The sequence below is a fragment of the Corylus avellana genome, chromosome ca10 (genome assembly GCF_901000735.1).
Source record: "Corylus avellana chromosome ca10, CavTom2PMs-1.0".
Taxonomy (NCBI): domain Eukaryota; kingdom Viridiplantae; phylum Streptophyta; class Magnoliopsida; order Fagales; family Betulaceae; genus Corylus; species Corylus avellana.
The window spans coordinates 4480804-4493380 of record NC_081550.1 but is presented as its reverse complement, the minus strand read 5'-3'; the positions used below and the strand labels follow the sequence as shown (position 1 = coordinate 4493380).

The 12577-nt window shown below is 35.3% G+C and overlaps 2 protein-coding genes and 1 pseudogene across 2 annotated transcripts; all 3 read left to right on the top strand.

Moving 5' to 3' along the window:
* Nucleotides 1–2610: 2610 nt before the first annotated feature.
* Nucleotides 2611–3450, top strand: LOC132163914 (borneol dehydrogenase, mitochondrial-like; annotated as a pseudogene).
* Nucleotides 3451–5598: 2148 nt separating this feature from the next.
* LOC132163287 (borneol dehydrogenase, mitochondrial-like) lies at nt 5599–7066 on the top strand. The gene is made up of 3 exons (XM_059573516.1): nt 5599–5670; nt 6214–6650; nt 6735–7066. Exons 1-3 carry the CDS (start codon nt 5633–5635, stop codon nt 7064–7066), a joined length of 807 nt encoding a protein of 268 aa, XP_059429499.1. The 5' UTR covers nt 5599–5632.
* Nucleotides 7067–10471: 3405 nt separating this feature from the next.
* Nucleotides 10472–12051, top strand: LOC132163286 (borneol dehydrogenase, mitochondrial-like). The gene is made up of 3 exons (XM_059573515.1): nt 10472–10656; nt 11168–11604; nt 11686–12051. Exons 1-3 carry the CDS (start codon nt 10619–10621, stop codon nt 12015–12017), a joined length of 807 nt encoding a protein of 268 aa, XP_059429498.1. The 5' UTR covers nt 10472–10618; the 3' UTR covers nt 12018–12051.
* Nucleotides 12052–12577: the final 526 nt, after the last annotated feature.

The following is a 12577-nucleotide window of genomic DNA, read 5'->3' as shown; positions in this document are numbered from 1 at the left end:
GCCAAGGGGGTGGCCGGACCACCCCCAGATCGGCCAAGCCACCCCCGATTTCGTTTTTTTATTTTTTTATTTAAAAAAAAAAATTAATGCCTAAAACGACGTTGTTTTGGGCTGAGTAGGTGTTGTAGTTTTAGGACACTAAACGATGTAGTTTTGAGGGAGGGTAAAATGGGTATAAAAAGTCAAATTGTTTGACTTTAACGTTAAAATGGTCCAAAGTGAGAGAAAATTAAAGTTCAGGAGACTTAAGTAAGAGTTTTGAAAATTCAGAGAGTATGCCAAAATGGCTGAAAGTTCAGGAAAAACTTTCTAAAGTATTCCCTAAAAAAAAACTAATTTATTTTTTTATTATTTATTTCACCTGTTTTCTCTTTTCTTAGCCTCATCCTTTCAATACTGATTTAAGTATTCCAGTACTATATGGCCCACGTCATTTGGCTTTTTGTGATCTTCGCTGGTACCTCCATGTGGAAAGCATTATTAGCCTTTATTTTTCTTTTCTCTGCGTAGCAGCCTAGCAGGTGCTTGATATAATGACAAAATGGAAACAAAGGTGTGACATTTCATGGGCCTATATAACTTCCTTTGGGGTTCTTCTTCATTTTTTTTCCAGTAGAGCTTTGGAGATCAGTTCGCCATGGGAAGTTTCTCATTACCCTCGGCTGCTGCAAGAAGGTATGAGCTGAAAAGTTCTAGTATCTTCCCCACATTTCATGGCACCAAGTTTCTGAGATAAGAATTATATATATTAAGTAAATAAATGGACAAAATCAAACGGTATGTTAAAAAGTCAAGGAAAAATTATTGAATCAGCACTGATCTCTGAATTTTGGATCTTTATCAAATTACTAATTCATATTTATTTTTATCTTTTTTGCTTCTTGAATTTGTTCCACCTTAATCAATGGTCTCAAGGTGGATTTATCCATTTATTATATGGAAATAAGTGAAAGATTAAGATTTTATTAAAAATAAAATATTTGGAAAAAATGCATTTTACCCCTGAAGTTTTAAGAGTTTTTTAATTTGAACTCCAAAGTTTAAAAATTGGCAATGTATCCCCTGAAGTTTCAAAAATTTTTAATTTAAACCTTCTGTTAAATTTTTCCGTCTAAATGGATGGAACTCGCCCCCACGTGCTTCTCACGTGATATATTAACCCATTTTCTTCCAATTTTACCCTCAATTACAATTACAGACTCCAAAACTCATTTTGCCCTTTTCTTCCTTTAAGCCCATTTTGCCCTTTTCTAAATGGTTTGTCTGCCATTTGCCAAATCGGACGGACCAAATTCTCTCTCTGTCTCAAAGCGCTCTCTCTCTCAAAGCTCCCTTTCTCCCTCTCTTGTCTCTCTCTCCCTATGCGGCAGAACCCACATATCGTTTGCTGTCGTCAATTGATGGGCACCTAGTTAGGGAATTAATCAAAGAAATTACTTGAAATTAATTTCATAATGTTCTTATATATGCTGACTTTTTGTACATTTCTATTTTTTTTTCTTTTTCTTTTTAGTTATATATATAACTTGATGAGGAGAGTGCAGAATTAATTAGATGGACTCAGATCCGGAAAGATAATATGTTTAGGTTTAAGCGTCTGTCTTATGCGAAGATATTTGTCAATTTTTTTTTTTTTTATATATATATTATTTTTGGTTCAAAAGCTCTAAAAATACTCGATCAGAGTATTTCTTTTTTAGTTTATATTTTACGTTATTTTTGAAATTTAAAAATCTTCCACTTTCTCGCAAGTGAGGTCCATCCTCGTATAGATGGGTACTCACCTAAAAACAGGGTAGTTGAGAGAAAAATTCCACACAAGAGTTTGTTTATCTTTTACTTGTTGGAATGGGTAGTTTCATATTAGAGTTTGTTTAGGTTTTCTTTGTTCAAATGGGTGATTGGGCAATCTAAACAGGCAGAGTAATGAGAGAGAGAGGGTCAGCCATGAGAGAGACTCAGCGATGGAGAGAGAGACTTCTGAGAGGGAGAGACTAGAGAGGGAGAAAGGGAGCTTTGAGAGAGAGAGCTTTGCGAGAGAGATAATTTTCAAATTTTTTCATTTTGAGAGAGTGTTATGCCGACAGTGGAGAGAGATCGAAGAGAGGTTTTTTTAATAATAAAAGGGCAAAATGGGCTTAAAAGAAGAAAATGGCAAAATGGGTTTTGGAGTCCGTAATTGAGGGTAAAATTGAAAGAAAATGGGTTAATATGTCACGTAAAAAGTACATAGGGCGAGTTCAATCCATTTAGACGGAAAAATTTAACGGAAAGTTTAAATTGAAAATTTTTAAAACTTCAGGAGTACATTGCCAATTTTTAAACTTTGGAGTTCAAATTGAAAAACCCTTAAAACTTCAGGGAGTATAATGCATTTTTTCCAAAATATTTTTAAGTATTCTATGAGTTGAGTTATGTCATAATAATTTTTTGCTTTTTTATTTTTGGCTAAAAAATTTTAAATACATTAGCAAAAGGTCAGTTTTCTAAAAGTTAAACAATATGTGAAGGGAAAAGTTAAGGAAATGGAATTGGATTCTCATTTTGTTTGAAAATTATTTTTCTTTTTTGGGACATTTTATGCATTACTTTGTGTGCTGTAAATTTCACATGCTAGAAGGAAAAGTGGCACTAATTACCAGTGGGGCAAGCGGCATCGGCGAGGCCACATCAAAACTCTTCTCTAAACATGGGGCTAAAGTTGTAATTGCAGACATCCAAGACGAGTTGGGTCACTCTGTATGCAAAGATCTATCTCCTCAATCCACTTCATTTGTCCATTGTGATGTCACCAAGGAAACAGACGTGGAAAATGCTGTAAACCTTGTTGTTTCCAAGTTCGGTAAACTAGACATAATGTTCAACAACGCCGGCGTCATTGAAGTAGCCAAAACCAACATCTTCGAAATAACCAAGCTTGAATTTGAGCAAGTCATTGGTGTAAACCTTGTAGGTGTCTTCCTTGGCACCAAACATGCAGCCCGTGTGATGATCCCCGCTCGTAAGGGCAGTATAATTTCAACCGCTAGCATCTGCTTCGTTTTAGGAGGTTCCGTTAAACCACTACTTATATCAAAAGCTTAAGCTTATAAAAAAAAAATTAATATATTTGATCATTTAATTTATATTCTAACAGGTTCTGCATCACATGGCTACACGAGCTCGAAGCATGGCGTGGTGAGATTAATGAAAAACATTGCTGTGGAGCTCGGGCGGTTTGGCATTCTTGTGAATCGCGTGTCACCGTATGTGGTGGCCAGCCCGTTGGCAAAAGATTTCTTCAAGCTGGATGGTGATGGAGTTCATAGTGTTTATTCCAACCTTTAAGGTCGGGTTCTCAAGGCAGAGGACGTGGCTGAGGCTACCCTTTATCTTGGAAGTGATGAGTTGAAGCACGTGAGTGGCCATAATCTTTTGGTAGCTCCTATGATGTCTAAGTACTTTAGTTAATTGTGAGAACTTTAAGAGAAAATTACTGTTATGTGCAATTCTCTCTGTACTGAGGCTAGCTCCTATGATGTCGAAGTGGTTAATTGATATTAACCAATGGATCATTTCGAATGTGCTGCTGGGGAAATAATCCTTTCCCTAGTGGCAGTTGGTTCTTAACATATTCGGGGTTCCTTGGGTGATGCCTAGTAACATCCTATAGATACTTTATTGTTTGAAATAAAGCACATTGATCCACAAAGAGAGGTGGATTCCTTTCTCTCCAAATGTTCTACATTAAGACAACAAGAATAACTTTTAAGATTGGCTCCTTAGGGGGTCATTAGCGGCGACTTAGAAAAGTCGCCGCTAATGACCCCTCAATAAAGTCGCCGCTTTTTGTTTGGTCACTAATGACCATATTGCTTGTAGTGTATCTTGACGTTCATTCCGCTCCCGTCTACTTGGCCTTTCACTGGTGTTAATATGAGCTACCAATTACAACAATATTTCTCGGCATTCCTCCTTCTCATGGTTGGCAATAAGGGATTGTCTTTCTACAGGTGATTGGTCCTTGAAATGGGTGTGCTAGATGTTGTGAAATGTTTCTTTTGTAGGAGCATTATTGAATGTAGGGACCATTTCTACATTCAGGGCCATAATAATTAATAACCTTAAATTCCAATGAAAAGATGCCATTCTCTAATCCAGTAATGCAGAAGTATTAATTAGTCCACACATTTTCTTCATGTACCCTTCTAAGAGCGAGTTCAGACAAATTTTCTCTTGTTCATGCTAACAAAAAGAGGGGACAAACGTTTATGTCATGGTGGAATATATATATTGATTATAATTATCACTGTTTATCACCTTTAATATTATTATTATGATGTTAATTGAAAGAGAAATTTATTAATAATAGTATCATATATAGTGGAGGAAGCACCAAATTTTGGATGCTCAACTTTTCTATTGTCAAGGAAAGCGAATGGTCTGAGAAAGTTCGAATGTTTAAAGTTTTGGGGCTGTAATTATATGCTTCAATATCTGTTTAGCATGGAATTACAGTGCTAGCCAACTCTTTATTTCAATTTCATTTGTTTTTCAACATGTAAAATTCTTGTGATACACTAAGTATTTAAACTAGATATTTTATAAATTGACGTGATCGATGGTACTTATTACATCAATTACTAAAAATATAAGGGTAGTCGATTTTTCCCAAACGGCCACCCCTAGGCTAGCCAAAAAGGAAGTGGAGGGCATCGAGTTCCTTATATTTGAAGGGCATTTGTCATTTTACATTTTTTGTAGACAAAAATACCCTTCAAATATAACTAACTAAATCCTCTCTAGTTTCCTAATTTGACCAAAAGGGGTGACTACCATTTTTTTTGTTTATATATATATATATATATATATATATATTAATGTAAGTGACTTGGATATTTCCAAACAGTCGTCCTTAGGCTAGCCAGAAGGGGTGGCTTCCATTTCCTTTTTTTTTTAATTTTTTATTCGTGTATATATTTTTTTATTGTAAGTATGTGAAATGTGTCACGATATGATTAATGGTTGATATGAAACGTTAATGGATTTTATTAACTTTTATAACAATATGAACCATTTTTTTTTAAAATTTTTTTGACTTACCTCGTATAGTGTTTAGTCATTTTTCAAACCACAAGGAGCGATTTGCATATATATATATATATATATATATATATATATATGAAAAAAGAAATGCTAAAACATTTAGTCTTACCCTTCTCATCCCATCTTTCTCCATTTTTTTATTTTTTAAATTCTCATATGAAAAACTAATACCTCAATCATTTTCCCTCAAAGAAACGTAGCACAGAAAGCAACCAATTAAACTTGATAAAAACGTGACACACCGTATTTCGGGCATGTTTTCATTGTTTTGTAAAGAGATTGCATGTTATGAACAGTACGAGGATGAAATTGGTCAAGTATATGGCCCACGTCATTATACTTCCCGTGATCTTCCCTGGTGCCCTCCATTTGGAAAGCATTAGCCCATTATTTTATTTTATTTTATTTTTCTCTTCTGCGTAGCAGGTGCTTGATATAATGACAGAATAGAAACAAAGGTGTGATGACATTGCATGCGTCTATATAACTTCCTTTAGGGTTCTTGTTCATTTAATTTCTCAAGTAGAGCTTTGGCGATCAGTCCGCCATGGGAAGTTTCTCATTACTCTCGGCTGCTGCAAGAAGGTATGAGAAAAGTTTTGACATCTTTAATTTCATGCAGCAAATTTCTGGGATAAGAATTATATAAGTAAATAAATGGACAAAATCAAACAGTATGTTAAAAAGTTAAGGAAAAATTATTGAATCAGGACTAATCTCAGAATTTTGGAGCTTTATCAAATTACTAATTCATTTTTATTTTTATCTTTTTTGCTTCTTGAATTTGTTTCTACCTTAATTAATCAATGATCTCACGGTGGATTTATCTGTTTATTATAAGGAAATAAGTGAAAGATTAAGATTTTATTAGAAGTAAAATAATTTTAAGTGTTTTATGTGTTGAGTTGTGTGACAATATTTGTTCTTTTTTGCTAAAAACACAATCTTAAAAAAATTCCTATAAGGTCATTTTTTTCCAAAAGGTAAACAACATATCAAGGGAGAAAAGTAAAGGAAATGTAATTGGATTCTCTTTTATTGTTTGAAAATTATTATTATTATTATTATTATTTGCTTTTTTCGGGACATTTTATATATGTATTATTTTGTGTGCTTTTAATTTCACAGGCTAGAAGGAAAAGTGGCACTAATCACCGGTGGGGCAAGCGGCATCGGTGAGGGCACAGCAAAACTTTTCTCTAAGCATGGAGCTAAAGTTGTAATTGCAGACATCCAAGACGAGTTGGGTCACTCTTTATGCAAAAATCTATCTCATCAATCCACTTCCTTCGTCCATTGCGATGTCACCAAGGAAACAGACGTGGAAAACGCTGTAAACCTTGCTATTTCCAAGTTTGGTAAACTAGACATCATGTTCAATAACGCTGGTGTCACCGGAGTAGCCAAAACCAACATCCTTGAAATAACCAAGCTTGAATTTGAGCAAGTCGTTGGTGTAAACCTCGTTGGTGTCTTCCTTGGCACCAAACATGCAGCCCGTGTGATGATCCCTGCTCGCAAGGGCAGTATAATTTCAACTGCTAGCATCTGCTCCGTTTTAGGAGGTTATGTTAAACAACTACTTATATTAAAAGCTTAAGCTTATAAAAAAAATAATATATTTAATTATTTAATTTATATTCTAACAGGGTCTGCAACACATGGCTACACGAGCTCGAAGCATGGTGTGGTGGGATTGATGAGAAATACCGCTGTTGACCTCGGGCGGTTTGGCATTCGTGTGAATTGTGTGTCACCGTATGCGGTGGCCACGCCGTTGGCAAAAGATTTTTTAAAGCTAGACGATGATGGAGTTCATAGTGTTTATTCTAACCTTAAAGGTCATGTTCAAAAGGCAGAGGATGTGGCTGAGGCTGCCCTTTATCTTGGAAGTGATGAGTCGAAGTACGTGAGTGGACATAATCTTTTGGTAGATGGGGGCTTCTCCATTGTAAATCCAAGTTTTTTTATGTATGCTTAATCCTAATAGATTAAATAAGATCGATCTAGTAGTCTTATTTATAAAAAAAATAAAGAAAAAAAAAAAAAAACTATTTTCGCTTAATTCTTCTCACTCCTCCTTGCGACAAACATCACAACCGTTTTTGTCGGCAATGAAATCCTCACTTTCAACGACAGCTCCCTCATGGGAGGACCAGGATTCACGACAATACTGTCAAAACTGCCCATCAGTTTTTTATCAAATCCTGGCCATCTAATGTCATTCAACAACCATTAATTCGCCACGTGTTCCACTAAAGATAAATAATAAAATATTATTTATTTATTTTTAAATAAAATAAAAGAAAATATTAAAATTAAAAATTAAAAAAACTGGGGCGGCCACCTAGCCCAATTTTTTTAATTTTTAATTTTAATATTTTAATATTTTCTTTTTAAAAAATAAATAATATGTTATTATTTATCTTTAGTGGGACACGTGGTGAATTGGTGGTTGTTGGATGACATTGGATGGCCAGAATTTGGGAAAAAATAGATGGGCAATTTTGGCAGTATTGCCGTGGATCCTGGTCTGTTCTAGAGACCTCGTACCCACCTTTTGCTGGAGCCTTTTGCCGGGATCTGGTAAACTGCATAGCTCCCATCTTGAACTTCCACTCGAAGACAAAAATGTTCGCCATTCTTGATTAACGCCTACCCTTACTTCGCCTACAAAGCGAATCCCAAGCAGGTTTTGTTTGAATATTTTTAATAAAAAGATTAATTTTTTACTTTTTTCCACTCCAGTCGTCGGTGAAAATATTGAACAACCGCTGCCCTTGTGGTGGTGGGTGTGGGACTTGAAGACCGACCTATTGGTGGACTAGCGGTGAGGAATCGCTGGCGTCAGGCATTGTTCGGTAGAGGATCTGCTAGGTTGGCTGGATGATGATTCTCAAATTATGTAATTTAGGCCATTTTTAGGCATCAAAACACTTAAAAAATGCTACCAATTAAAAATGTAACATGTTATCGTGGTAATCAAAACTAATTTTGCTTCCAAAAGAATTCTTCTTCACTTTTATAAAGACGTTTCTTCTTTATAAAATCAAAAGACAATTTTTAGCTCAAATTGGTTTTTACAACATAGAGAGCAATAATTAACCTGACAAAAATATATTCAATTATGGATGGTAACATACCACATTTTTAATAAGTTGCATTTTCTAAGTGTTTCGATGCCTAAAAAGGGTCAAAATTGCGTAATTTTAAAATTTACTATTTCTTTAAAATTGTAAGAGATTCTAATCCGAAATTTTGTTAGCAAACTACTAATACTTGCAATTTAATTAAGAACTTTACATATCATCAATATTTTAAAGTAGAAAAAGTTACCCTTTTTCTTTTAGACCCCATTTGAAATTGTGTTAGAAAATAACTTTTATCACCTGCCACACCACATGGCTCGTTCCATCGATGTATCAAAGTCCTTTACCGCCTCCTTATTATCTATTTCCAAAAATGTACCTCATCTCTTAGTTACTAGAACCAATTTCAAACTTCCAAGGCTAGAAACAAACCCCTGATCAATAACCCCCCTCTATTTTGACAGAAATCCATAATAATCAAATTAAAGGTTAGCAAAGAACTTTTACCAGCGTTTGACGTGCTGCGAATCCTCTTGAAAAAGAGGGGTGCTTTCTGGAATACAGACACAGGTGATGCATGTCTGTCGTCAGCTCATGCCATATATAAGGTGTTGGATTAAGTCCCGCAACGAACGCAACGTACCCTCCGAGTGGCATGAATGTGTCGCCTCAAAGAGCTTGTTGATAAATTTAATTTTCCTCAAGGATTAATCCATATCGTGCGATATTATTGCTATGAAAGCTTGTTATATTTTGTTGGGGGTGATCGTGGTTGAATAATAATGTATGATGGTTTTACTAATATATCTATTCATTTCAATTTGGTAATCAGAAGATAGTGTCGTGACCTATGAAGATACATGAGTTACGAGATTATGCAAATAATAATATGGAAACGTACCAAAGTTCTTATGCTATGGAGAATTGAAATGACGAGTTAAGATTGGGGAACTATTTTTGCTTACAACCACCCTCCCTTCGATAAGAAGAATTCTACGGTTCTTTTGGTCCTACATACGTGGATATTATTTTCTGCATTTTTTTGAGGAACTGGTGGGGTGAGTTTTTTTTTTTTTAATTTTTTTTTAAGAAAGAGACATGTTACGGTTCTTCATGGTGTTCTCTTCATCCTACTTGGATATTGTTTTTTGAAAAAAAAAAAAAAAAATCTCTTACTCCACCGGTCCTTTATTATTATTTTTTTTTAGAAAACAATATTCACGTAGGATGAAGAGAACACCAGGAGGAACTGAAACATTCCTCGTAAAGAGAACAATATGTAGGCATAATAATAACCTTAAATTCCAATGAAACGATGCCATTCTTTAATCCAATAATGCGGAAGTAGTAATTAGTCCACACATTTTCTTCATGTACCCTTCTAAGAGCGAGTTCAGACAAATTTTTCTCTTGTTCATGCTAACAAAAAGAGGGGACAAACGTTTATGTCATGGTGGAACATATATATATATATATATATATATATATATATATGATGTTAATTGAAAGAGAATATTAATATAGACTATATAGTGGAGGAAGCACCAAATTTTGGATGCTCTACTTTTCTATTGACAAGGAAAGCGAATGCATGGTATGAGAAAGTTCGAATGTGTAAAGTTTTGGGGCTGTAATTATATGCTTCAATATCTATTTAGCATGGAATTACAGTGCTAGCCAACTCTTCATTTCTATGTCATTTGTTTTTCAACATGTAAAATTCTTGTGATACACCAAGTATTTAAACTAGATATTTTATAAATTGACATGATAGTTTATGTGGTACTTATTACATCAATTACTAAAAATATAGGGGTAGTTGATCATTCCCAAACGGCCACCCCTAGGCCGGCCAAAAAGGAACTGGAGGGCATCTAGTTCCTTATATTTGAATGGTATATTTGTCATTTCACATTTTTTGTAGACAAAAATGCCTTTCAAATATAAGTAACTAGATCCTCTCTAGTTTTCTAATTTGACCAAAAGGGGTGACTACCATTTTTTTTTTTTTTGTTTTTATATATATATATATATATATATATGAAAAAAGAAATGCTAAAACATTTAGTCTTACCCTCCTCAATCATTTTCCCTCAAAGAAACGTAGCACAGAAAGCAACTAATTAAACTTGATAAAAACGTGACACACCGTATTTCTGGCATGTTTTCATTGTTTTGTGAAGAGATTGCATGTTATGAACAGTACGAGGATGAAATTGGTCAAGTATATGGCCCACGGCATTAGACTTCCCGTGATCTTCCCTGGTGCCCTCCATTTGGAAAGCATTAGCCTTTTCTTTTTTTTTTCCTCTCTCTCTTCTGCGTAGCAGGTGCTTGATATAATGACAGAATGGAAACAAAGGTGTGACATTGCATGCGTCTATATAACTTCCTTTAGGGTTCTTCTTCATTTTTTCAAGTAGAGCTTTGGAAATCAGTCCGCCATGGGAAGTTTCTCATTACTCTCGGCTGCTGCAAGAAGGTATGAGAAAAGTTTTGACATCTTCCTCACATTTCATGGCACCAAATGCCGAGATAAGAATTATATATATTAAGTAAATAAATGGACAAAATCAAATAGCATGTTAAGAAGTTAAGGAAAAATTATTGAATCAGCTCTGATCTCTGAATTTTGGATCTTTATCAAATTACTAATTCATTTTTGGCTCTTGAATTTGTTCCACCTTAATCAATGGTCTCACGCCTCACGGTGGATTTATCTGTTTATTATATGGAAATAAGTGAAATATTAAGATTTTATTAAAAGTAATTTTAAGTGTTTTATGTGTTGTGTGACAATATTTTTTCTTTTTTGCTAAAAAACAATCTTAAAAAACATTATTAAAAGGTAATTTTTCCAATAGGTAAACAACATGTTAAGGGAGAAAAGTAAAGGAAATGTAATTAGATTCTCTTTTTTGGTTTTATTCTTCTTTTTTGCTTTTTTGGGACATTTTATGCATTACTTTGTGCATGTGCTGTAAATTTCACAGGCTAGAAGGAAAAGTGGCACTAATCACTGGTGGAGCAAGCGGCATCGGTGAGTCCACAGCAAGACTCTTCTCTAAGCATGGGGCTAAAGTTGTAATTGCAGACATCCAAGACGAGTTGGGTCACTCTATATACAAAGATCTATCTCCTCAATCCACTTCTTTTGTCCATTGCGATGTCACCAAGGAAACAGACGTGGAAAATGCTGTAAACCTTGCCGTTTCCAAGTTCGGAAAACTAGACATCATGTTCAACAACGCCGGTGTTTCTGGAGTAGCCAAAATCGACATCCACGAAATAACCAAGCTTGAATTTGAGCAGGTCATTGGTGTAAACCTTGTAGGCGTCTTCCTTGGCACCAAACATGCTGCACGTGCGATGATCCCCGCTCGCCAGGGCAGTATCATTTCAACCGCTAGCGCGTGCTCCGTTATCGGAGGTTCCGTAAATCATTACTTATTTCAAAAGTTTAAGCTTATAAAAAATAATATATTTAATCATTTAATTTATATTCTAACAGGTTCTGCACCGCATGGCTACACAAGCTCGAAGCATGGCATGGTGGGATTGATGAGGAACACCGCTGTGGAGCTCGGGAGGTTTGGCATTCGTGTGAATTGCGTGTCACCGCATTTGGTGGCCACCCCAATGGCAAAAGATTTCTTCAAATTGGACGATGATGGAGTTCATAGTGTTTATTCCAACCTTAAAGGCCGGGTTCTCAAGGCAAAGGACGTAGCTGAGGCTGCCCTTTATCTTGGAAGTGATGAGTCGAAGTATGTGAGTGGACATAATCTTTTGGTAGATGGGGGCTTCTCCATTGTAAATCCAGGCTTTTTTATGTATGCTTAATCCTAATAAATTAAATAAGATTTATGGGGGCTTCTCCATTGTAAATCCAGGCTTTTTTATGTATGCTTAATCCTAATAAATTAAATAAGATTTTAGATGATGAAATTTTCGATTCCTTTAACAATTAAATAAAAGGTTCTAGCTTGGTTGAAATTTTAATCCATAGAATTAATATTCAAATTACTCACTCGATCTCAAATGCTCTGATTATGGCAATACTGTGAGTAAAGTACAATGATTGCTGCTTTATATAATGGTGGACCATTGCAATTTTTCTTCCACCACACGAATTCCTTTCCCCTCTGCCTCGCCACTTCAGCAATGGTTTCCTCGATAAGCTTGTCCAGACATCAACCAAACGCCACTCCAAACGAGGCTTTTCTAGGAGTCTGGATCACTTCCTAAAGCCTTCCTAACAAGCTCGTTCAAATGAGTTTGAAACCTCGTTCAGACACTAGTGTTAGTACCCGTTTTCTTAATGAACTCAAACACAACTTGGTCTGCATCATCCTCCTACGCGTTGGAGAGAATTCGCCCTTAAAGTCATATCCTCATCAGAA